Source organism: Emys orbicularis, chromosome 25, assembly GCF_028017835.1.
Source record: "Emys orbicularis isolate rEmyOrb1 chromosome 25, rEmyOrb1.hap1, whole genome shotgun sequence".
Taxonomy (NCBI): domain Eukaryota; kingdom Metazoa; phylum Chordata; order Testudines; family Emydidae; genus Emys; species Emys orbicularis.
The window spans coordinates 13,954,159-13,979,183 of NC_088707.1; the positions used below are offsets into that span (position 1 = coordinate 13,954,159).

Here is a 25,025-nt window from a genome sequence, read left to right on the forward strand (position 1 = left end):
GGGGCAACGGGAGGGAGAGACGGGGCTCGGCCGAAGCGCTAGCCTGCGGCCCGCACCGGAACGGTGCGCAGCAGCTCTAAGGGGCGCTGGTTACTCTAGCTCCTCAGTTAGTCTTGTTAACTCCGCTCCCCGGCAAGCGAAACACGTTCCCTCCGTGTGGGTCCCTCGCAGCCGCTGGGCCCTCCTGGTTCCACGTCGGAGGGGCTGAGTGTCAGGCGGGATCTACGCTGCTAGTGATCTACAGCTACATGCTTTCCTCTGCCGACCCCTTAGTCCTTGTGCTCCTGGGTGGATTCCTTGATCACCTGTGGGCAGACAGAGGGCGAATGTTACCATCACGGCCAGTCACTGCCCCCTCCACTGGCGGGATTTCCTTGGCTCAGAGCCAGCCGAGGGCCCCCCCCTCTCCTGTCGGGGATTTGCCCCTGTGTGGAGCCCGGGCTGGCCCGTGGGTGGTGGGTTAGCACCTCGGGGCTCCCTGAACCCGGGCCCCCACTGCCATGGCACCCCGGGTTCTTTTCCCCGCACGGTCCCTGGACGCTGGCATGCCAGTCCGGATAACGCTAGTGACCCCCCGGCAGGGCTCAGTCCGCCCAGGTTAGCAAAGTGCTTGGCTGGAGACCCTGGGATGCCAGCGGTCCAGAAAGGGTGTTACCGCTCCTGATCCAGTGTGCTCCTATTGAGCCAGCCCGGCTGCTCCCCGCCCCAGCGCTCCTGCGGGCTGGCACAGCTTGCTGGGACTCGCAGCTCCTCAGTGTGCCAAGGCAGCATGTGGGCCGCTCACACCTTGAGGCTGGGTCACTAACAGGCCAGCTCTGTCCCTCCGTGCCCGGTGTCAGGAAGGGTCATGGCCCAGCCTGGGGCCTCCGAGAGCCAACATGCAAAGTCAGGGAGGTCAGTGGGGAAAGCCACATGCTGCCAGCTGGAGCCAGTGAGCACAACCCAGGAGCAGCAGAGGGGACTGCAGCTAAAGAGCCTTCCCGGGAGGGCAGTCGCCAAAGCTCCTGGCAGGCGCATGGCGGGGAACCTCCCCCCCTTCGCGGGCCGGCAGAGGGAGAGACGGATGGATGGCTGTGCAAGCTCTGTGTGTGCACCTGCAGGTCGACTGGCCAGGCCAGAGCTCCACATGCCTGGCTCCCAGTCCCCTCCCGGATCCATCCCCAGAGCTGGGTCAAGGGAAGCTCAAAGTGGTGCATTCTTTGCTCTGTGGAGGCACAGCAGGTTTTATGTGTGACCTGATCAAAATGTCTCCTGCAGGGCTTCCCCTGGGGCGATCTAAAACTCTCCTGCCCTCTATCCTACCTCCCCCCCCGCCCCCTTACCGCGTTGCCTGGAGCACCGGTGGCTGGTGGCGCTACAGCCGTGCCACCTGGCTGGAGCCGGGCCATGCCACCGCTGCCACCACCACCACGCAGCACAGAGACCGGGTCAGGCCTTTGGGACTGGGAATAGCCTGAATATTGCTGTGATTTTTACTGTAACGTGACCATCTATCACATTGTCCAGCTTGCCTGGCTGGCAAGATAGACTGGAATGCCCAAGGGGACTGTCTGTGAGTCCACGGTCAGACTGTTATAGTGCTTTAGGAGGTCACTCTCATTACTGGGTTGGTGAAATCTAATTATAGAACATACAGTACCACCCGTTTGGGGTCTCTGCCCTGCTCTTTGACAGTCGGCCCTGAGGTTGGCACTCATGGTTGTGAGCCGCTCCAGGCAGTGGGCAAGTAAAGGTAGCAGGCAGTGTGGTGTGTTATGAATTGTTGTAATGAGCCATAAAGTGTCCCTGTTCAGTCCATGTTTTTTGGTGTCTAGCAGAGTTATGAATTTAAGTTCCCAGGTTCATTAGTTTGTAACACCACACTGCCTGCTACCCTTAATTACCCACTTCAACCCCTTTATGCATAATAATCTAACCTAGAACTGCCTGCTTCATTTCAAGCCACCGCCTCCAACATGCCTTAATGCTTCTGCTTAACAAGTTCTCCCCATTTGTGTTTAGCTGGGATCTCAAAGTACCTTTCCCAGACCTGAAGAAGAGCTCTGTGTGGCTCGAAAGCTTGTCTCTCTCCCCAACAGAAGTTGGACCAATAAAATATATTCCCTCCCCCACCTTGTCTTTCTCATATCCTGGGACTGACCTGGCTACACCAGCCCTACAAACAGTCTAAGGACATAGGACAGAGGAAGGGTGGGAGAAGGGAAGGATCATTCACCCCACGTTACAGATGGGGAACAGGCCCAGATTCATTAAAAGCCTTGCCCAGCATCACACAGTCTGGGGCGGAGGTGGGACTTGAGCCAAGATCTCCAGAGTCCCATGCGGTGCTGTAACCACAGTGGAAATGGTTGGAAATCAGAATTTCTATTTAGCTGCAAATTCTGATTTTCAGAGAATAATTAGTTCAGAGTCAGAACAAAGAGCCATTTCCTGTGCCGCACAAACTCCAAAACACAGGGCATTTTGGGACCATCAAATCATTGCATTCTGATCATGTTAAAATTGTGGCCCTTTGATAAGGTAAAAACATGTTCTTACTCCGTAGTTCTGATTCATTTTGTTTAGACTTTGATATCACATTAAATATTAAATACAATACAATAGTGACTAGTAAACATAATGTACCATTAAAGCAATGTTTTAACATAATACAAAAGTCCAAGTGAAATGCCTTGAAACACGTCAGAATGAAATGGCTTTACCATATCAAAATGCTTTAGTATTATCAAAATGAAACATTATCGATCTGGTCGAAATGAAACGAGAAAATCAAAACATTCATTTCCACTTTCTTCTGTCAAAAATGGCACCAGAATGGACACCGGGGCCTTGTCTACACTACAAAGTTTTGTTGGCAAAAGTTCTGCCGCTTTAATTAAAACCACTGTTGCATCTCACACTAGCTCCTTGTGTCAGCAGAGCGCATCCACACGAGCAGCTCTTGCATCGACACAGAGAGCAGTGCACTGTGGTAGCTATCCCACGATGCAACTGGCCGCAGGGTGCTTTGGGAAGGGTTTGCAATGCCTCCTGGGGCAGGTACAGCGTCACATGATGCAGGTTTCTCAATCCCATCGGATTGTCAGCCGCGTTTAAACTGAAGTGTGTGGGGGGAGGGAGAGGAGAGTGGTGGGCCTGGGGTGGGGAGACAGCAGGCTGACCGACCTATCCTGAGACGGGGGGAGGGGGACACCAGGGCCGCCCAGAGGATTCAGGGGGCCAGGGGTCTTCGGCGGCGGGGGTCCTTCCGCTCCGGGTCTTCGGGGCACTTCAGCGGCAGGTCCCGGAGCGGAAGGAGCCCCCACTGCTGAATTGCTGCTGAAGACCCGGAGCAGAAGGAGCTCCGGATCTTCAGCAGCGGGTCCTTCACTCGACCTGCCGCCGAAGACCCGCCGAAAATTCTCGTGGGGGCCCCTGCAGGGCCCGGGGCCTGGGGCAAATTGCCCCACTCCCCCCCCCCCCAAGGCGGCCCTGGGGGACACCCTGAGCAGCTCTGTGAGCTCTCCCTGCTGAGGAATGTCAAAGAATGTCAAAGCAGCAGGCAGTCCCCTGCCCCCTGCCCAGCCCGCATTCCCCTCCCCCGCTCCCCGCAGCAGCAGCCTGCCTGCCCCTGTGCTCCCAAAGGGAGCAGCACGCTCAGCTGTCCGATACTTCCTGGGAGCTTTGCAAGGGGAGGGGCGCATGAGCAGAGCGGTCACGGCGGGCCTTGTGAGACACTGGCGGAACAAACCAAACCGCAGTGTCTACACTCAAGTATCAGAGGGTGAATCTGTAAAAAGCAACAGAGGGTCCTGCGGCACCTTTAAGACTAACAGAAGTATTGGGAGCATAAGCTTGCATCTGAAGAAGTGAGGTTCTTACCCACGAAAGCTTATGCTCCCAATACTTCTGTTAGTCTTAAAGGTGCCACAGGACCCTCTGTTGCTTTTTACAGTGTCTACACTGACGCTTTATGCCTCTCGTTGAGGTGGTTTTATTTTGTTGGCAAAACAGCGGAGTTTTGCCGCCAAAAGTCGCTTTGTAGCGTGTACACCTCCACTGTAGTGTAGACAAGGCCTGATTTCGATGACCCCGCATTGACCAACAGAACCTGTTCCATTGAATTGTCTTGCCCAGCTCTCCCGCACAGCAGTACAGGTCTGTCTCATCTTACGCGGGGGTTCCGTTCCGCGGCTAGCGCGTCAAGCGAAAACCGCGTATAGCCAAAATTCCATTGAGTTCAATGGCGGGCGAAATCGCCTGTACTACAGGTATAGTATTAAAATGGTTATTTTTCTCTTTTGTTGTTGTTTTTTTTGTTTTTGCCAACCGCGTAAAGTTGAAATCGCGCATGTTAAATGCGCGTAAGATGCGACAGACCTGTACTTCCTTCCCCAGTGCCTGGCCTGCCATATGCCCCAGCCTCGCTGGGCACCTCACCAAACACACTAGGGGGGTTGCTGACTTGGCAGGCAGTCGACTAGTGGTGAGATCCACCAACCGAACAACCCCCCTGCTTCTCCCCAGGAGAATGCTGCCCCCACTAGGCCATTACAGCTGTATAGCTCAGCAAGCGAGGCACAGGCCCATCACTCCCCAGGACCAGGACCATTCAAGGCCCATTACTTGGAAGCCCCAGACAACAGGGAACTGCATCATGGCAAGGTCAGGTGGTCTCCAGCAGGCAGGGGTGGGGATGGATGACGGGGCAAGGGCAGGGGAGACCATCTCCTACCTCTGCTTCTTTGCTCTCCACAGTTTTGACCACGATGTTCCTCTTCAGGTGAGCCTCAGACACTGACTTGGTATCCAGGCTGGTCTCTGGGGGGAAGAGCAAACGTGGTCGTTGTCTCCACCCTGAGAAAGCCCAGCCAAGCAGAACAAGGCAGAGCAAAGCACCTAGGGCCACACAGGCTGCCAGGTCGGGCTAGCTCTGGGCCTGAGCTGAGATTCCCTGCACATGGCACAGGAGCCATGAAACGTGTCCTGCCGACGGCTAACAGCCCTTCCACACTCACAGGGCTCCGAGCTCTGTGCTCCCCTCCCCTGACTCACACCGGGAGGGGAGTAGCCCACAGCAAGTGGCCCCACAAGCCCACACAGCACAGGTGCTGGAACTAGGGGTGCTGGGGGCTTGACGTGGTTTCCATCATAGGCAGGGTTTAGTTTGGTTCAATGGCTCTCAACACCCCCCACTGTACACATTGTCCCAGCACCTCTGGTACCCTGTGGACTCCCTGGGGCTGTCCCCTGGCATGCGCCTGGCTGGGCTGCCCCTGACGTGATACCGTTTGTTTGGACGGGGCTGTGGAGTTCGTGGGCTGGGTACTGCGATGGCACCGCACCCTAGCCCCCTGTCTGTGGGGGCTGCCCCGTGGTGGGAGAGTCACCATGGGTCTGGCCTGCCTGAATTCCTGCATGGCCCGGGGCGAGGCACAGCTGCTCCGAATCTCCACCTCCTCCTGCCCCAACATGCCCCGAAGCTCTGGGTTCCCTGGGGCTCCCCCATTGCAGGGTCCCCCTGCACCGCAGAGCAGGCTGCAGTGAGAGAGAAGTGGCTTCAGGGACACTCTCATGGCTCCTGTACCTGTTACAGGGTCCCCATGTCACCAGGCTGGGTCCCAAAGGAGGCCACGGCGCAGGCTTCCCTTCACCTGTACCTCCTGGAGTCTGGCCTGGCTGGAGACAGGGAGCATCTACATGCTGGATGGGCTGGCCCAGATCAGACCAGTGGGGCCCCCAAGCCCAGGACCCCACCTCCCACTGGCGCCAGTGACAATACTCAGCCTTTACGCCCCCAGGCTCTGGCGGGTGGCATGGTTATCCCTGTGTGGCACAGAGTGGGGAAGGGTCGCCCAAGGTCACGTAGCAGGTTAGTGACAGAAGCAGGGCCAGCTCTCCTGGCTTCCTGTCCATTGAGCCCAGATGCGTCAGAGGAAGATGGGGGAAACCCCACAATGCAGCTGGCCAATTGCACAACTCTGTGCATTGAGGAGAAGTTCCCCACAGTGATCAGCTTAGGCCCTGAAGCATGAGATCTGATGGCCCCCATCTTAGCGCCTCTAGCTGCAAGTGGCCATCACATTACCCAGCCCTTCCTCCAGTCCTGGCCCAGAGTCAGAGCCTGTGCGTGGGGGAGGCAGCGCCATGGCAAAGTGATTCCACACCCGGACGTGAAGGCGCGACGTAGCCACGACCACCCATCCCATCCCTCCTCCCTTGGGGCGCGCAGCATCCTGACCTCGGATCTGCAGGTTGGAGAAGGTCTGCACGGGGATGGTGATCCTGCAGAAACAAGGCAAACGGAGAGGCACAGGTGTGAGATGGGCCACACAAGAGGCACTTCCCAGGCAAGGCTGCCTCTGACTCACTGAGAGAAGGGAGGCCTTTGCGGGGAGACCCACGTGACAGGCCCAGCTCGTCAGAGAGCTCGAGAACAGTCAGGTGACAGTAGGTTGCCAACCCTCCAGGAGTGTCCAGGAATTAAAGATTAATCTTTAATTAAATATTATGTCATGTGATGAAACCTCCAGGAATCCATCCAACCAAAATCGGCAGCCCTAGGTGACCAGAGGCCCATTCCCACCACGTACCCAACCCAGCCATATACCCTCAGCGTCTGGCTGTCTAGATGCTTCTGCTTGCACTGATGCTCTTGAGGTCAATGGGGTTGCAGGGGGACAATTGAAAGTCATTCGCTTCCAAGAGCATATGGGAGAGATGGGCCCACGCTGCCAGGCTGGGATCCGGGCTAGCTTTCCTCCAAAGGTTAGGAGAGTTTGGATCCAGGGTTTGGTTCAGGCCCTTCTCTAAGTGACAGAGCATGAGACTCAGGCCACTCAATCCAGCAGTGGCCTGGAGCACCTGTTAGCTAAGACAAGGGGTGCTGGGTTGGCAGCCCTGGGCACTGGTGTCCTCTGGGTATCCACGGAACAGGTTCCTCAGAGTCCCCCTGAAAGAATGAATTCGCCTTCCTCATCCTGCCATTGTCCTCACCCTGGAGGGACCCCTTGGATGGGGGAGGTGAGGCCTGGGGATAGCCTCTAACGCACCTGGAGATGGTTATTAGCACAGCAAGAGAGGCAGTGGCCCCCCAGGGGCGCATCCCTCCATCCATCTGCAGGAGGCTCACCTGCTTTCCTCTCCCTCCAGGAGCTTGCGGTAGGTGGCAATCTCAATGTCCAAGGCCAGCTTGACGTTGAGCAGGTCCTGGTATTCCTGGAGGTGCCGAGCCATCTCCTCCTTGAGGTTCTGGATGTCCTCCTCCAGCCGGATGACTGTGTCCTGGTAACTGGCTGTCTCAATGGCATAGCGGTCCTCCATCTCCCTCAGCTGCCTCTCCAGGGATTCATTCTGAGAGGGGTGGGGATGAAGGGCTGTTACTAATCTGGATTCTCCCTGCCTTCAGCTGTTCGCCCACAGGGATCATGTCATAGTTGGTGACATGGTGCCAGCAGACCAGGATCACGTGATCCTAACAGGGATCATCAAGCTCCAGGGCTGCTACGGAGAGGCCAGTGTGGGCCGCCCCATTGGAGCACGTAGTCCAGTCCCCCACCTCCTGCCTGCACCAGACCAGACACTCATTCGCTTCAGCTGCTACTCTTCCTCCTTGCCCTACAGGAGCAGACCCCAACCCCTAGCCCAGTGTCCTGCCTCTGCCCTATGGGAGCAGACCCCAGGCCTAGCCCAGTGTCCTGCCTCTGCCCTACGGGAGCAGACCCCATCCCCAGCCCAGTGTCCTGCCTCTGCCCTACGGGAGCAGACCCCATCCCCAGCCCAGTGTCCTGCCTCTGCCCTACGGGAACAGACCCCAACCCCTAGCCCAGTGTCCTGCCTCTGCCCTACGGGAGCAGACCCCATCCCCAGCCCAGTGTCCTGCCTCTGCCCTACGGGAACAGACCCCAACCCCTAGCCCAGTGTCCTGCCTCTGCCCTACGGGAGCAGACCCCATCCCCAGCCCAGTGTCCTGCCTCTGCCCTACGGGAGCAGACCCCATCCCCAGCCCAGTGTCCTGCCTCTGCCCTACGGGAGCAGACCCCATCCCCAGCCCAGTGTCCTGCCTCTGCCCTACGGGAGCAGACCCCATCCCCAGCCCAGTGTCCTGCCTCTGCCCTACGGGAACAGACCCCAACCCCTAGCCCAGTGTCCTGCCTCTGCCCTACGGGAGCAGACCCCATCCCCAGCCCAGTGTCCTGCCTCTGCCCTATGGGAACAGACCCCAACCCCTAGCCCAGTGTCCTGCCTCTGCCCTACGGGAGCAGACCCCAACCCCTAGCCCAGTGTCCTGCCTCTGCCCTACGGGAGCAGACCCCATCCCCAGCCCAGTGTCCTGCCTCTGCCCTACGGGAGCAGACCCCATCCCCAGCCCAGTGTCCTGCCTCTGCCCTACGGGAACAGACCCCAACCCCTAGCCCAGTGTCCTGCCTCTGCCCTACGGGAGCAGATCCCATCCCCTATCCCAGTGTCCTGCCTCTGCCCTACGGGAGCAGACCCCATCCCCTAGCCCAGTGTCCTGCCTCTGCCCTACGGGAGCAGACCCCAGGCCTAGCCCAGTGTCCTGCCTCTGCCCTACGGGAGCAGACCCCATCCCCAGCCCAGTGTCCTGTCTCTGCCTTACGGGAACAGACCCCAACCCCTAGCCCAGTGTCCTGCCTCTGCCCTACGGGAGCAGACCCCATCCCCTATCCCAGTGTCCTGCCTCTGCCCTACGGGAGCAGACCCCATCCCCAGCCCAGTGTCCTGCCTCTGCCCTACGGGAGCAGACTCTTGGCCCATCTTGTTTGGCCACCTTCCTCTTCGCACATTACAGGAGCACAAGGGAGCCCAGCATTGTTTGATGTCTGTCGAGTCCTTATTTCCAAGCTTGGCATGTTTGATTCTGAGCCGAGGTTTATTTGACGAGGTTAATTGGAGACGAAGGGAATTTGGAGCCCAAAGCAGGGCTCAGTGACGGGGGTGATGTTCATTGGGAGGCCTGTGCTAACGGAGGGCACCCAAGGGCCCAGGCACTATCTCACTGCTGCCTGCCCCTACCCCCAGCACCCACACCTACCATTCCCCGCAGGGACTCCAGGTCGCAGGTGAGTGCCTGGAGCTGGCGCCGGTACTCATTGGCTTCTTGCTTGGCCAGGCGCAGGGCTTCAATGTTCCGAGCTGCTGCGTCCGTCAGGTCTGCAAACTGAGGAAGAGGAGTTAGTGTGCCTGGCTCGGAGAGCTAGGGACGTCCTCCCCGGGGAGAGCGCTCAGCAGGGGCTTGGTGCCCACGGGAACAGGAAACTGGGAGAGAACAGGGTACGATGACGATGGTGATACCAGCTGATTGAACAAAGTATTCCAGTGGCTGGGAGCAGGGGCTTGGTAGCCAGGACACCTGGGTTCATGAAGCCAGGGGACTCGCTGCAGGGGAATGTCTCATGAACCAGCCCTTCCAACCTGTCTGGTAACTCCCCTGGGTGGCATATGGCACATGGGGCATCACGCAGGGGACAGCCACAATCAGTGCCAGTCAGACCAGCAGCGGCTGGGGTAAGAGACAGGCACGGCATGTGCAACCCACGGTGTGCGTCACTGTCTCAGGCCCCGTTACCTTGGACTTGTACCACTCCTCGGTCTCGTGCATGTTGTTGGAGGCCATGGACTCGTACTGAATGCGGATCTCCCGCAGCGCCGCCGTCAGGTCCGGTTTTGACATGTCCATCTCAATGTGGACCTGCTGCTGCACCAGCTGCTCCTGCAGCTCTCTCAGCTCCTGCCAAGATACAAGCGAGGCGGGTCAGCGGCACGGAGACAGGGCTGTGCCATGCCGGTGCCGCTGGGAGACAGGCAGCGGAGCCTCACGCTGGGCGCGGGACTGAACCTGCCACGGTGGCCAGTGCGGATCGCGGCATGGAGGGGACAGTTACCGGCACCGCACTAGATCCCGGTCTGACCGTGTGGGAAATCAGGCCAGCCACATCCCTTCTGCAGCGCCCACTGCTGGTCACTCTGTGGTATGACATGCCATTGCTGTGGCTGCTGCAGAAGACCTCCATCCATCCGTCCTTCTCTGGGTCTCTGCACAAGCTGGTGGAAGTTCCCCGTCCGTGCCTGGGTTTACGGGAAGGAACTCCCATAACTCACACACCCAAAGGCTGACAGAAAGGGTGGAGCTGACAGGACAGCAGAAGAAGGTGCAGGCCCTTCTCATGTGACTGTGGGGTGTATATTACACCGGCTAAGATCCCCTGACACCCCCTCGCAGATGCAGAATTTACATATCACCCTTTGAGTTTGGGCCAAAGATTTCTCCCTCCTTCTCCCTCCTGGCTGGCAGGAATAACAGGACAGGCGATGGGAACCCAGCACGCAGGTGCACAATGGAACCCCAGGGAGGGCCTGGGGGAGAGGAGAAACCCCTCAAAGGAGAATGACGAGCCAGTCCCACTGTAAGGTCCCTGCCTCTCTGGATAGCTGGGCCCAGGCTGCAGTGCATGGCAAGGCAAAGACAGACCATCCCCATCCAGGAACCCTAGGGGCTTGGAGGGTGGGTCACACACGATACCTCCTCATGGACTTTCCTCAGGAAGTTGATCTCCTCCTGCAGGGACTCGACTTTCCGCTCCAGGTCCAGGCGCACTAATGCAGCATTGTCAACATCCTGCCATGTGGGCGAGAGCAGGGAAGGCGAAGTCACAGCTCCTGCCAGGAGCACATGCAGTTCCGAGCGCGCTGGTCTGGGGACCCAGCCTGACTCCAGGGCCAGCCATGCTTTTGTGCACAATGGGTTAGGGACTGAGCAACTGGTGTGGGCTCAGGTACCTGGGCCAACCAAGGGCTCAGCCTGCTTCCTGGGGCCTGGTCACCAGCTTAGTCGTGGAGAAGAGTTAGCTCTTACTCCACCTGTTTGCGTCTTCCCTGCTATAAAACGTCTGGTAACATCACCCCTTGCACCCAGGTTCACTGGCCTGAGACTCTCAGTCATCCCCCGCTCCCAACTCCCAGTTACAGCCACCTTCTCTGGAGGTCCATCAACAGAGAGCTGGTGCTTTGCCCCTGCAGCGCTCCCACCGGAACAATACCCCGGCTGCCTACACTGTGCAGCCCGAGGCAAGGCTAGAACCCAGGGCCGTCAGGCCCAAAGGGGCCGGGGTAGGACTGTCCCTCACACCCAGGCAGGCTGCAGACACGGCCATACGCATGGAGCAGGACGCAGAGTCTTTCTAGCAGGCAGCAGGGTGACACAGGGCCTAAACTTCAACCCCCGCCTCCAAACGGCAGCACATCACACCACACTGTGAATGTGTGTGTGTCTGTGTGTCCATGAGGGATCAAGGGTGAGGGGGATCGGGGTGAGCGTGATACCTTGTGTCCGTGGGAGGGGGATCAGGGTGAGCGTGAGACGGTGTGTCCGGGTGAGGGGGATCGGGGTGAGCATGAGATGGTGTGTCCAGGTGAGGGGGATCGGGGTGAGCGTGAGATGTGGTGTCCGTGTGAGGAGGATCGGGCTGAGCGTGAGACGTGGTGTCTGTGTGAGGGGGATTGGGGTGAGCGTGAGATGTTGTGTCTGTGTGAGGGGGATCAGGGTGAGCGTGAGACGTTGTGTCGGTGTGAGGGGGATCGGGGTGAGTGTGAGACGTGTTGGTGTGAGGGGATCGGGGTGAGTGTGAGACGTTGTGTCGGTGTGAGGGGGATCAGGGTGAGTGTGAGACGTTGTGTCTGTGTGAGGGGATCGGGGTGAGTGTGAGACGTTGTGTCTGTGTGAGGGGGATCGGGGTGAGTGTGAGATGTTGTGTCGGTGTGAGGGGGATCGGGGTGAGTGTGAGACGTTGTGTCGGTGTGAGGGGATCGGGGTGAGTGTGAGATGTTGTGTCGGTGTGAGGGGATCGGGGTGAGTGTGAGATGTTGTGTCGGTGTGAGGGGGATCGGGGTGAGTGTGAGACGTTGTGTTGGTGTGAGGGGATCGGGGTGAGTGTGAGATGTTGTGTTGGTGTGAGGGGATCGGGGTGAGTGTGAGACGTTGTGTTGGTGTGAGGGGATCGGGGTGAGTGTGAGACGTTGTGTCGGTGTGAGGGGGATCGGGGTGAGCGTGAGACGTTGTGTTGGTGTGAGGGGGATCAGGGTGAGCGTGAGACGTGTCGGTGTGAGGGGGATCAGGGTGAGCGTGAGACGTTGTGTCGGTGTGAGGGGATTGGGGTGAGCGTGAGATGTTGTGTCTGTGTGAGGGGGATCAGGGTGAGCGTGAGACGTTGTGTCGGTGTGAGGGGATCGGGGTGAGTGTGAGATGTTGTGTCTGTGTGAGGGGGATCAGGGTGAGCGTGAGACGTTGTGTCGGTGTGAGGGGATCGGGGTGAGTGTGAGACGTTGTGTCGGTGTGAGGGGGATCGGGGTGAGTGTGAGACGTTGTGTCGGTGTGAGGGGATTGGGGTGAGCGTGAGATGTTGTGTCTGTGTGAGGGGGATCGGGGTGAGTGTGAGACGTTGTGTCGGTGTGAGGGGGATCGGGGTGAGTGTGAGATGTTGTGTCGGTGTGAGGGGGATCGGGGTGAGTGTGAGACGTTGTGTCGGTGTGAGGGGATCGGGGTGAGTGTGAGATGTTGTGTCGGTGTGAGGGGATCGGGGTGAGTGTGAGATGTTGTGTCGGTGTGAGGGGGATCGGGGTGAGTGTGAGACGTTGTGTTGGTGTGAGGGGATCGGGGTGAGTGTGAGATGTTGTGTTGGTGTGAGGGGATCGGGGTGAGTGTGAGACGTTGTGTCGGTGTGAGGGGATTGGGGTGAGCGTGAGATGTTGTGTCTGTGTGAGGGGGATCGGGGTGAGTGTGAGACGTTGTGTCGGTGTGAGGGGATCGGGGTGAGTGTGAGATGTTGTGTCGGTGTGAGGGGATCGGGGTGAGTGTGAGATGTTGTGTCGGTGTGAGGGGGATCGGGGTGAGTGTGAGACGTTGTGTTGGTGTGAGGGGATCGGGGTGAGTGTGAGATGTTGTGTCGGTGTGAGGGGGATCGGGGTGAGTGTGAGACGTTGTGTTGGTGTGAGGGGATCGGGGTGAGTGTGAGATGTTGTGTCGGTGTGAGGGGGATCGGGGTGAGTGTGAGACGTTGTGTTGGTGTGAGGGGATCGGGGTGAGTGTGAGATGTTGTGTCGGTGTGAGGGGATCGGGGTGAGTGTGAGATGTTGTGTCGGTGTGAGGGGGATCGGGGTGAGTGTGAGACGTTGTGTCGGTGTGAGGGGATCGGGGTGAGTGTGAGATGTTGTGTCGGTGTGAGGGGGATCGGGGTGAGTGTGAGACGTTGTGTTGGTGTGAGGGGATCGGGGTGAGTGTGAGATGTTGTGTCGGTGTGAGGGGGATCGGGGTGAGTGTGAGACGTTGTGTTGGTGTGAGGGGGATCAGAGTCACAGGGTTGAAGGCAGCAGGGACCCCCAGCTCACCGAGTCTGACCTCCTGTGTAGGCCAGGGCACCAGCCCCACCCAGCACCTGCACCCTGAACCCAACGGGTCACAGCCCTCAGGACACTGGACTATGCCGTGCCACAGGCCGAGGGGCGCCAGGGCCCCTGCAATGGCAGGGGAATGATGAAGTGCGAGACCCCAGATAATCCTGGCCAGTGACCCGCCCCCCACGCTGCAGGGGAAGGCGAAACCCCCAAGCTCACCACCAACCTGATCTGGGGAGAATTCCTGCCCCACCCCACATACAGCGCTCGGTTAGACCCTGAGCTTGTGAGCTAGACCCACCAGCCAAGCCCCTGAGAGAGAGAGAAAATGCCCAGTGCCACCCCAGAGCCCTGGCGCTCCCCAGCCAGTGTCCCAGCCCAGCCACAGCCATCCTGAGGCTTCAGAGAAGGGAGGCAAAAAACAACAACCCAGACTACACTGGGGAAACCAAAGCCCTTCCTGACCGCTGCAGGTGACCGGCCGAAACCCTGACTCCTGAGTTATAGAAACAAAATTGGAAGGGACCCCAGAGCTGCTGAGCCCTGCCCCCACCATCACAAGCAGCCCCGTCACCCAGCCACACACCCCCATGTGTCCGGCTCGCCTCAAACCCATTCCATTGTTTGCCCCCTACAGCTATTGGGAGGCTGTTTCCTCGTGGTTAGAAGCCTCCCTCATGGCCAGGTTATCCCACATGTGCGGGGACCAGGAGTGTGGGGGGCCATGTCTGTGTGCGGGGACTGTCTGTGTGTGGGGATTGGGGTGAAGGTGAGACATTGTGTCTGTGTGTGGGGGAGTTGGGGGGTTTCTGGGGATATGTCTGTGTGGGGGGACTAGGCATGTGGGGGTTGTGTTTGTGTGAGGGGGAATAGGGGTTAGTGGGGTCATGTCAGCGTGGTGGGGATTTGGGGGGTGTGGGGACTGTGCCCTATAGGCCCACTGAGAAAGTTCACATCCAGTACTGTCAACCTCGAGAGATCAAAAATCATGACTCCGGTCCCCCAGAAATCATTAGGTTTGAGAGACCATCAAATCATGGTTTTCAGTCTCTTTTGCCCTTTTAAGTCCCCTCTGTTCCACTGCCAATATGTGTGTGAGAATTGCAGACTGAAAAGTCGACTTGTCATGCCCACAGACACATGGGTCTCCCTGGCTACTCAGGGGAGACACCACTTGTTCTCTCCCCACCCCCAAAACAGGGGCCTACCGTCCACTGCCTATTACTGGCTTCACTCTCCCCCCTTCTAGTTGATATCCTTTTAGAACAGTAGGGCTGGGTGGTAAATAGGGATGTAATTCAATAATGCAAAGGGCAAGTTCATGCACTTAGGGTTGTAGCCTATAAGACTAACCTGCTTGCTTGTATATATATATCTTTTCTTATAGTTTAAGTATTTGATGTATTAGGCTTATAGATTTATATTAAAAGTAAGTTTGGCTGTAATGCAAGATCTACCTACAGGCCAAAACCCTGTATGTTAAGCTAATGAGAAGTTAACACCTTTTGAGATCCTCACCCAGAAAAGTAAAATTAGGCCTGGTCTACACTACCCGCCTGAATCGGCGGGTAGAAATCGACCTCTCGGGGATCGATTTATCGCGTCCCGTCAGGACGCGACAATCGATCCCCGAATCAACGCTCTTACTCCACCAGCGAAGGTGGGAGTAAGAGCCGTCGACGGGAAGCCGCGGAGGTCGATTTTGCCGCCGTCCTCACAGCGGGGTAAGTCGGCTGCGATACGTCGAATTCAGCTACGCTATTCGCGTAGCTGAATTTGCGTATCGTAAATCGACCCCCCCCCTGTAGTGTAGATGTAGCCTGACAAAACACCCACGCAGATGTCTAGAGACCTTTACCTGGACCAATAGCCTTAAAGGGTGGAAACAGGGGTTTTTCCCACAGACTTAACAAGTACACCACCAGAGACTGATGTGCGTACATACCTGTCATCAATACGCACATACATACTAGCCTATGGGGTAAGTGTACCCTAACATTTCTGTGGGTGAGGAATAAAATTTGGGCATAAGAGAAGGAGGTCCGGCATTTGCCCTATAAAAGAGGTAACTCATCTCAATAGAGTATCTCCGTTCTCCATTTTCTCCGTTCTTACTTTACTCCATCTCCATTTCTCACTATCTCCGTTCTCACTTTACTCTATTCTCATTTACTTTCTCCACTCTATCTACGATGACTGCTACTATTCGTAGGCTGTACTTGTCCTTCTTAGACTTTAAGTTTCAAGGGAACTAGGCTAAGCTGGGTTTCCCTACGTTTTATTCTTAGTTTGATTATTAGGTTTTGATTTAAGTTTAAGTTAGTCAAGTAAACCCTAGTCAGCTTGGATAGCTCTTAGCATTTTCTAAGCACTGCATCCCTCACTCAAGAATTGAGAAACCTGAACCACAAAGCTGTTCCTGTGTCTCTTACCACCAGGTTATCAAGGAAGGGTGTGAGTATATTAACCAAAGCTTTGTTACCTATAATACTATATTATCATATGTATCTTTTGAATAGCAGTAATGCAATTGTAACTTTGTAACTCTGGATATTTTACCATTTACTTACTATTATTGATTTTAATAAAAAGTCTTTAAGACTATATCTGTCTCAGTGTGAGCTTCCTGTCATACCCCCGAGGGTCCTTTATAAATTCTGTGGAGCCTGATTCAGGACAAGAACTTTTATCTTCTGATCAAACAGATTGGCGAGCCTAAACCCATACTAATTAATATTAATAATAATAATTATTAATATTATTAAATAAAATAAAATAAATAAATTAAATTCCCATATTATCCAAATTAATATTATCAGTACACCCTAAATCAGGCTACAGGGTGTCACGGAGTATGGGGGACTCAGGGCCCTGCAACCCCGGCGTCCTGCGATTCACCATGACTCTCAGCCAGCCAGTAAAGCAGAAGGTTTATTTAGACGACAGGAATACAGTCCAAGACAGGTCTTGCAGGCACAGACAACAGGACCCCCCTCAGTTAGGTCCATCTTGGGGTCCCAGGGCACTACACCACAGCCCCCTTGGGAGGTCAGAGCCCTGTCTCCCTCCCAGCCACATCACCAGCCCGCTCCCGAAACTCTGCCTTCAGCGACCCCTCCCACAGCCTTTGTTCAGTTTCCCGGGCAAAGGTGTCACCTGGCCTCTAACCCCTTCCTGGGTTCTCATGTTACATGCTCAGGTATTCTCAGTCAGTCTCCCATCCCCCAATGCAGACTATCCTAGCCACACTCCCCTGTCAGCATTCAAAGACCACATTAAGAACAGTCCCAGTTCGTCACACAGGGTCTCATAAGAACTGCTATAAATTAGAGGCTAATCAGTTGGAAGTAACTGAGGAGAGAGACCTGGGTGTGTGGGTCGATCACAGGATGACCACCAATGTGACGCGGCCGTGGAAAAGGCAAATGAGATCCTAGGCTGTGTCAGGCGAGGTATTTCCAGGAGAGATAGAGCAGGGTTAATGCCATGGTACAAGGCACCAGTGAGACCTCGTCTGGAACGCTGTGGGCAAGTCTGGTCTCCCATGCTCAAGAAAGGTGAATTCAAACTGGGACAGGTGCAAAGAAGGGCTGCTAGGATGGTCAGGGGTACGGAGAGCCGACCTTATGGGGGGAGAGTGGAAAACCTTGGCTTGTTTGGTCTGGCAAAACAAAGGCTGCAGGGGGTGGGATGGAGCGGGGGCTCTGGTTGCTTTCTATAAATACATCGGGGTGAACACCAGGGAGGGCAAAGAGCTATTGACGCTGAAGGACAATGTTGGCACAAGAACAAATGGGGATAAACTGGCCATGAACAAATTCAGGCTGGAAATTAGAAGCAGGTTTCTAACGATTAGAGGTTCTGGAACAACCTCCCAATAGGAGTGAGGGGGGTCAAACAACTGAATTAGGTTTAAGAGAGCTGGACACATTCATGGGTACATTGTGTGACAGGATGGCTTGTGATGGTGGGGGGCAGGGCTCGGCAAGTCTGGGGGTCCCTTCCGGTTTGTTGCATGTTCCTAAAATCCCATGCTTCAGAGCTTCAGCTGCTCACCTGCAGGGTCAGGAAGGGATCCCCCCCCCCCCCGCTTCAGTGTATTCTGTTCCCCGCTTTCCTCTGCAGCATCAGGAGTGGCCACAGCTGGAGATGGGACACAGGCCGGGGCTCTGAGGTGGCACTGGCTGGTCCTTGCTCACAGTTCAGGTGGTCCAACTGGTGCTGCAGTGGCTCAGGGAAGTGCCTGGTCTCCAGTCTCCTCCCAGCCCACACCACCAGGACTCTGGCAGGGGGTGTCCCACCGGGAGGGGATTGGGTGCCCCTCTATGGTCAGTGCAGCTGGCACCCCCTTCCCCGGGGTGGGGCGGGGAGGGCGACTCACCACTGCACAGGCACTGCCAGGGTCTCCTCCCCGAGCCAGGAGGGCAGGGCATGCGGCCCACCTGACAGATGTCGGGCGCGCCTGCCTGGCTCAGGTCTGCAGTTCATGTGAGAGCTGAGCTATTCTGGTCTTTCACTCGGTTCTATCATCTCCTAACCCCAGCGCAGGGTCTGAGGCTAGACTCTGGAATGATGGCTGTGGACGTGGCCTGCAGAGGTGCCCCGGCCCCAAAACAGGCATCTTGCTCACAGCATTGAAATGTTTGGGCCCCCTGGGCAGGAATTTCCTCCCAGGTCAGATTGCTAGGGCCATGGGGTGTTTCTCCTTCCCCTGCAGTGTGGGGGGGCCGGTCACTGGCCCGGATTAGCTGGGTGTATCTCACGTAATCCTTTCCCTGCCCCTGCAGGGGCCGCGAGCACTGGTGCCCCTTGGTCCTGCCTCATCTCTCCCCGACACTGGGCTGCCCGACTACTCGAGTCCCACCCTCTCCCTGTTCCACTGCCACAGCGGCCTGGGCTCTGGGGTTTAGTGCTCGGCTTTCCAGGTTGAGGGGCCTGATCCAACAAGGAGCTGAGGGCCCCCAGCTTCCAGGACAGGGCCTGGCTGGCTGCAAGCAGAGCACGCCTCACCTGTCTGTAGGAAGACAAATTGTTTTCAGCTTCGAGCCGTAGATTAATCTCGTCCTGTAACCTGAAACAAGGAGCAAACAGGCAGTTGGCAGTTTTATATAATTATCGGCTTTTCTGAGCTAAATCCCAACAAAAACCCTCAAGGTCAAAACAACCAGGGAGTGTGCAGAGCCCTTAAAATTCCCTTTCATTGATGTACATCCACCCTCTCACACTCCTCTTCACACAGACACCCACATCCGACCCTCCTCTGTCACCCCCCCCCGAGTATCCCTCTTCACACAGACGCCCACATCCGACCCTCCTCTGTCACCCCCCCCCGAGTAGTATCCCTCTTCACAGACACCCACATCCGACCCTCCTCTGTCACACACCCCCCGAGTATCCCTCTTCACAGACACCCACATCCGACCCTCCTCTGTCACCCCCCCCGAGTATCCCGCTTCACAGACACCCACATCCGACCCTCCTCTGTCACCCCCCCGAGTATCCCTCTTCACAGACACCCACATCCGACCCTCCTCTGTCACACCCCCCCCCGAGTATCCCTTTTCACAGACACCCACATCCGACCCTCCTCTGTCACCCCCCCCCGAGTATCCCTCTTCACAGACACCCACATCCGACCCTCCTCTGTCACACCCCCCCGAGTATCCCTCTTCACACAGACATCCACATCCGACCCTCCTCTGTCACACCCACCCCCCTGAGTATCCCTTCTCACAGACACCCACATCCGACCCTCCTCTGTCACACCCCCCCCCCCGAGTATCCCTCTTCACAGACACCCACATCCAACCCTCCTCTGTCACACACACACACTCCCACGAGTATCCCTCTTCACAGACACCCACATCCGACCCTCCTCTGTCACACCCACACACACCCCCGAGTATCCCTCTTCAGAGACACCCATATCCGACCCTCCTCTGTCACACCCACACCCCCCCGAGTATCCCTCTTCACACAGACACCCACATCCAACCCTCCTCTGTCACACACACCCCCGAGTATCCCTCTTCACAGACACCCACATCCGACCCTCCTCTGTCACACCCCCCCGAGTATCCCTCTTCACAGACACCCACATCCGACCCTCCTCTGTCACACCCACACACACACCCGAGTATCCCTCTTCACAGACACCCACATCCGACCCTCCTCTGTCACCCCCCCCCGAGTATCCCTCTTCACACAGACACCCACATCCGACCCTCCTCTGTCACACCCCCCCGAGTATCCCTCTTCACAGACACCCACATCCGACCCTCCTCTGTCACACCCACACACACACCCGAGTATCCCTCTTCACAGACACCCACATCCGACCCTCCTCTGTCACCCCCCCCGAGTATCCCTCTTCACACAGACACCCACATCCGACCCTCCTCTGTCACACACACCCCCCCGAGTATCCCTCTTCACAGACACCCACATCCGACACCCACATCCGACCCTCAACAGTGTGCTCTTGTTGCCAAGAAGGCTAATGGCATTTTGGGCTGTATAAGTAGGGGCATTGCCAGCAGATCGAGGGACATGATCGTTCCCCTTTATGCGACATTGGTGAGGCCTCATCTGGAGTACTGTGTCCAGTTTTGGGCCCCACACTACAAGAAGGATGTGGAAATATTGGAAAGAGTCCAGCGGAGGGCAACAAAAATGATTAGGGGTCTGGAGCACATGACTTATGAGGAGAGGCTGAGGGAACTGGGATTGTTTAGTCTCCAGAAGAGAAGAGTGAGGGGGGATTTGATAGCTGCTTTCAACTACCTGAGGGGGGGTTCCAAAGAGGATGGAGCTTGGCTGTTTTCAGTGGTGGCAGATGACAGAACAAGGAGCAGTGGTCTCAAGTTGCAGTGGGGGAGGTCTAGGTTGGATATTAGGAAACACTATTTCACTAGGAGGGTGGTGAAGCACTGGAATGCTTTACCTAGGGAGGTGGTGGAATCTCCTTCCTTGGAGGTTTTTAAGGCCCGGCTTGACAAAGCCCTGGCTGGGATGATTTAGTTGGGAATTGGTCCTGCTATGAGCAGGGGGTTGGACTAGATGACCTCCTGAGGTCCCTTCCAACCCTGATATTCTATGATTCTATGATTCTATGACACCCACATCTGACCTTCCTCTGTCACACCCACACACACCCGAGTATCCCTCTTCACACAGACACCCACATCCGACCCTCCTCTGTCACACCCACACCCCCCCGAGTATCGCTCTTCACAGACACCCACATCCGACCCTCCTCTGTCACACATACACACACCCCCAAGTATCCCTCTTCAGAGACACCCACATCCAACCCTCCTCTGTCACCCCCCCGAGTATCCCTCTTCACAGACACCCACATCCGACCCTCCTCTGTCACATCCACACACCCCCGAGTATCCCTCTTCACACAGACACCCACATCCGACCCTTTTCTGTCACCCCCCCCGAGTATCCCTCTTCACAGACACCCAAATCCGACCCTCCTCTGTCACACCCACACCCCCCCCTAAGTATCCCTCTTCACACAGACACCCACATCCGACCCTCCTCTGTCACACCCACCCCCCCCCCGAGTATCCCTCTTCACAGACACCCACATCCGACCCTCCTCTGTCACACCCCCCCCCGAGTATCCCTCTTCACACAGACACCCACATCCGACCCTCCTCTGTCACACACACACACACACACCCGAGTATCCCTCTTCACACAGACACCCACATCCGACCCTCCTCTGTCACACACACACACACACACACACACACACACACGTATCCCTCTTCACACACACCCCCACATCCGACCCTCCTGTCTCTCACCCCCACACCCACACACATACCCCGAGTATCCCTCTTCACACAGACACCCACATCCGACCCTCCTCTGTCACTCACACACACACACGAGTGTCCCTCTTCACACAGACACCCACACCCAACCCTCCTCGGCCGCACCCATACACACAGTCCCCCTCACACAGACACCCACACCCAATACTCCTCTATCGCAAACACATACACACAGCCCCGCTCTTCACACAGACACTCACTTCTGATCCTCATCTCTCATGCATACATACACACAGTCCTCCACATACACACACCCACACCCAACCTTCCTCTGTCACACACACACACATCCAGTCCCCCGCTTCACGGAGACACTTATGTTAGGATATAGATATTCAGGCCTGTCTGCAAAGGCCTATACTTTAAGAATTTAGGTGTATTCTTATCACTTGGCTAGTTATAGAGGTATAAAAGAAAGAATCAAAATCACTGTCTGCCGGTGTAAGGGCCTTTTCTTACGGTGACAGTCTGAGGCCCTGTTCTTAGGCTAAGGCCTTCGGCTAAGTAGCAGAGGCAGCCATAAACTGGGAAGTGAACGGTCACATCCTCATATTCCAAACGTGTCACATTGAAATAAGGTGCTATTGGGCTGTTAGGAATACAATCCTGTCCTGTATCTAAGGGGTAGCCGTATTAGTCTGGATCTGTAAAAAGCGACAAAGAGACCTGTGGCACCTTATAGACTAACAGATGTATTGGAGCATAAGCTTTTGTGGGTGAATACCCACTTTATCAGATGCATGATATCCTGTCCTGATATTCCTATCACCTCCAGAGAAAGGGAAGAGCCTAGAAGATGTAAAAGGAAACTTAGTTTGATAGCATCCTGTCTGGCAAGAACTCACTTATCAATAGCTGGGATGTGAAATCCTCATTTCTGTATTGTTCTATCACTGTAGTCTCCACTTCCCTATTGTTTGTCTGTATAATCTCTGTCTGGTTCTGTGATTGTTTCTGTCTGCTGTATAATTAATTTTGTTGGGTGTAAACCAATTGCTTATTAGGACTGGAATTGCTATTTTCAACAGCCATTGCTTTTTTATTATTATTATTATTTTAAGTTTTAGTTTTATTTGTTTAAAAGGAAAACAGTGATATTGCATTGGCAAATTCCCCATAGAAACAAAGAATGGAACAAAAGAATAATAAAGGCACCTCAACTTTTCCTCATTTATGAAGGACAGTCTTATAATATGCATCCAGATATCCTCCAATCACACAAGCTGAAAATTGTTCCACTTTACTGCAGTTCTGTAACCATATGGGAACCAATCCTGTCTGTGTTCTGTGCACATCCAAAATTCCTGCTGAATGACCCGCCCTGGGAGTGAATTCCAGTGACCCAGGGCTGGGGCTGCAGGAGGGTGCAGTGTGTGTGTGGGGGGAGGGGGCAGCCAAAAATTTTTTTGCTTGGGGCAGCAAAAAACCTAGAGCCAGCCCTGCCCCCCCCCCCCCCCCCCGCCTCTCCCTTGCCTGCTTGTACTGCCAGAGCCAGAGGCAGCTGCTGTCTGCTGCCCCCGGGTCCTAGCGTCCCCCATCCACTACTGGGAAGACAGGCTGCCCTTAACCTGCCCTTCCACCCTAGCCCCGAGCCTCTCCAACGCCCCAAACCCCTCAGCCCCAGCCCTCATCCCCCCACACCCTAATCCTCTGCCCCAGCCCTGAGCCCCCTCCTGCATCATGAACCCCTCATCCTCAGCCCCAACCAACATCCCCCTGCACCCTAATCCTCTGCCCCAGCCCTGAGCCCCCTCCTGCATCATGAACCCCTCATCCTCAGCCCCAACCCTCATCCCCCCGCACCCTAATCCTCTGCCCCAGCCCTGAGCCCCCTCCTGCATCATGAACCCCTCATCCTCAGACCCACAGCCCTCACCCCTGCATCCCCTCCTATCCCCAAACTCCCTCCCAAACCCACTCCCCCTTCCCATACACCCCCTCCTGCCCTCAAACTCCCTCCCAAAGCCTGCACCCCCTCCCTTTGCAACACCTCCCACCCCCAAACTCCATCCCAGAGCCTGCACCCCTCACCCCCTCCTGCACACCCACCCCCTGCCTCAGCCTGGAGCCTGCACCCAGCACCCCTCCTGCACCCTAATCCCCAGCCCAGGACCTGCACCCCAGACCTCCTCCCCCCACCCAACCCCCCTCCCAGAGCCTTAGGCAGGTGGGGGGGGTTCTGGGCACCACCAAAATTTCTACAACCCTGCCACCCATGCGAGTGGATAAGGGTCGGGGCAGTCAGGGGACAAGAAGCAGGGGGGGTTGGGGTTCTGAGGGGGGCAGTCAGGGGGTGGGAAGTGGGAGGGAGTGGATGGGGATGGGGCGGGGGCGGGGCTAGGGCGGGGCTTCCCTCCCCAGTGTCCTCTTTTTTGATTGTAGAAATATGGTAACCCTAAAATACAGTAAAAGCATGCTTTCGCTGTGGATCCCCACAACATCTTGCAAGCTACACAGGATGTCCAGCAAAAGTAGCTCAGTGCAATCATTGCAAAAAGATTGGGCATTTTGCTAAAGTATGTCGCAGTAGCCAGTTCAATCAACAGGTGCATGCAGTTACAATACCAGATGTTACTGTGCTGAGTGTGGACAAAACCACTACTGCACATATTCCAGAACAGATACAGTACACTGTAAACATTTCTGCCATACCCTCAGGCAAATCACACTCTATTCAGCTAATGTTGGACACTGGCTCAGCAGTATCTATACTACCTGATTCCATCTATTTGCATTACTTTAAAGATGTGCCTCTTAGTGAACCCAAACTTCAGTTGGTATGCTATTTGAAAAACCATATTCCAGTACATGGCTGCCTGCCAACAAGAGTTACTTTTGGTGATTGCGGTGTAACTGCAGAGTTCTACATTGTCCACAAAGGCACTCCTATCCTTGGCAGAGATCTATTGGCTGCTTTAAATCTCAGGGTAGTTAATGGACGAATTGATCTTCCTCAGCAAAGCACTCTTGCGGTACACACACTAGTTTCAGCTGGGACCCAACACCAGGTTGAGGAGAAACTCGGCTGTGCTTACGGGTTTCTGCATAAAGTTAAAATGCGGAATAATGTGATGCCTGTATGACAGAAATTACAGTGCTTACCATTTTCAGTCAGGGAAGCTGTTTCAGAGGAACTTAGAAAACTTGTTCAAAATGACATTATTGAAGAGATTAACTCCTCGGAATGGGTTTCACCTATAGTGGTGATGCAGAAGAAGGGTGGAGGCATTCGCCTTTGTGTGGACTTAAGGGAGCCAAACAAAGCTATTGTGATTGACAACCATCCTCTTCCTCACATAGAAGAAGTATTTGCAGAACTCCGTGGAGCAAAGATGTTTTCTACTCTTGATTTGCAGAGCGCATACTACCAGGTTATGTTGCATGAAGACAGCAGAGACCTCACAGCATTTATTACAAATGAGGGACTATTTCGTTTTGAACGTGTTCCATATGGTCTCGCATCAGCCCCAAGTGCCTTCCAAAAAATGTCATTGATTCTGAAGAATCAACAAGGAGTTCAGTGCTATTTGGATGATATTATGGTGTTTGGAAATACTACTGAGGAGCATGACAATAACCTGCAGTCTGTACTAAACTGCATCAGCAAAGCAGGCCTCAAGCTCAATAGGTCCAAATGCAAATTTAGACAAACTGAACTCGCCTGCTTGATACAACAATAGTCTGCAATCAATCAGGAAGTAAGGGGGGGGGGAGAATGGGAACAGGGAATGGGGGTGGGGGTATTGGAATCATGTTTCACTAAGGGGGGGGAATGGGAACAGGGAC

The 25,025-nt window shown here is 55.6% G+C and overlaps 1 protein-coding gene across 1 annotated transcript in view; it reads right to left on the bottom strand.

The window, feature by feature from the left end:
- Window positions 1-269: 269 nt before the first annotated feature.
- GFAP (glial fibrillary acidic protein) overlaps window positions 270-25,025 on the bottom strand; it is a 30,601-nt gene continuing 5,845 nt past the window's right edge. Inside the window, exons 2-9 of the mRNA XM_065422479.1 lie at window positions 18,400-18,460; window positions 10,523-10,618; window positions 9,569-9,730; window positions 9,035-9,160; window positions 7,112-7,332; window positions 6,221-6,264; window positions 4,715-4,800; window positions 270-305 (exon numbers count right to left, since the gene is read on the bottom strand). Coding sequence (XP_065278551.1) covers window positions 270-305; window positions 4,715-4,800; window positions 6,221-6,264; window positions 7,112-7,332; window positions 9,035-9,160; window positions 9,569-9,730; window positions 10,523-10,618; window positions 18,400-18,460 — 832 coding nt within the window. The remainder of the gene's footprint in view (window positions 306-4,714; window positions 4,801-6,220; window positions 6,265-7,111; window positions 7,333-9,034; window positions 9,161-9,568; window positions 9,731-10,522; window positions 10,619-18,399; window positions 18,461-25,025) is intronic.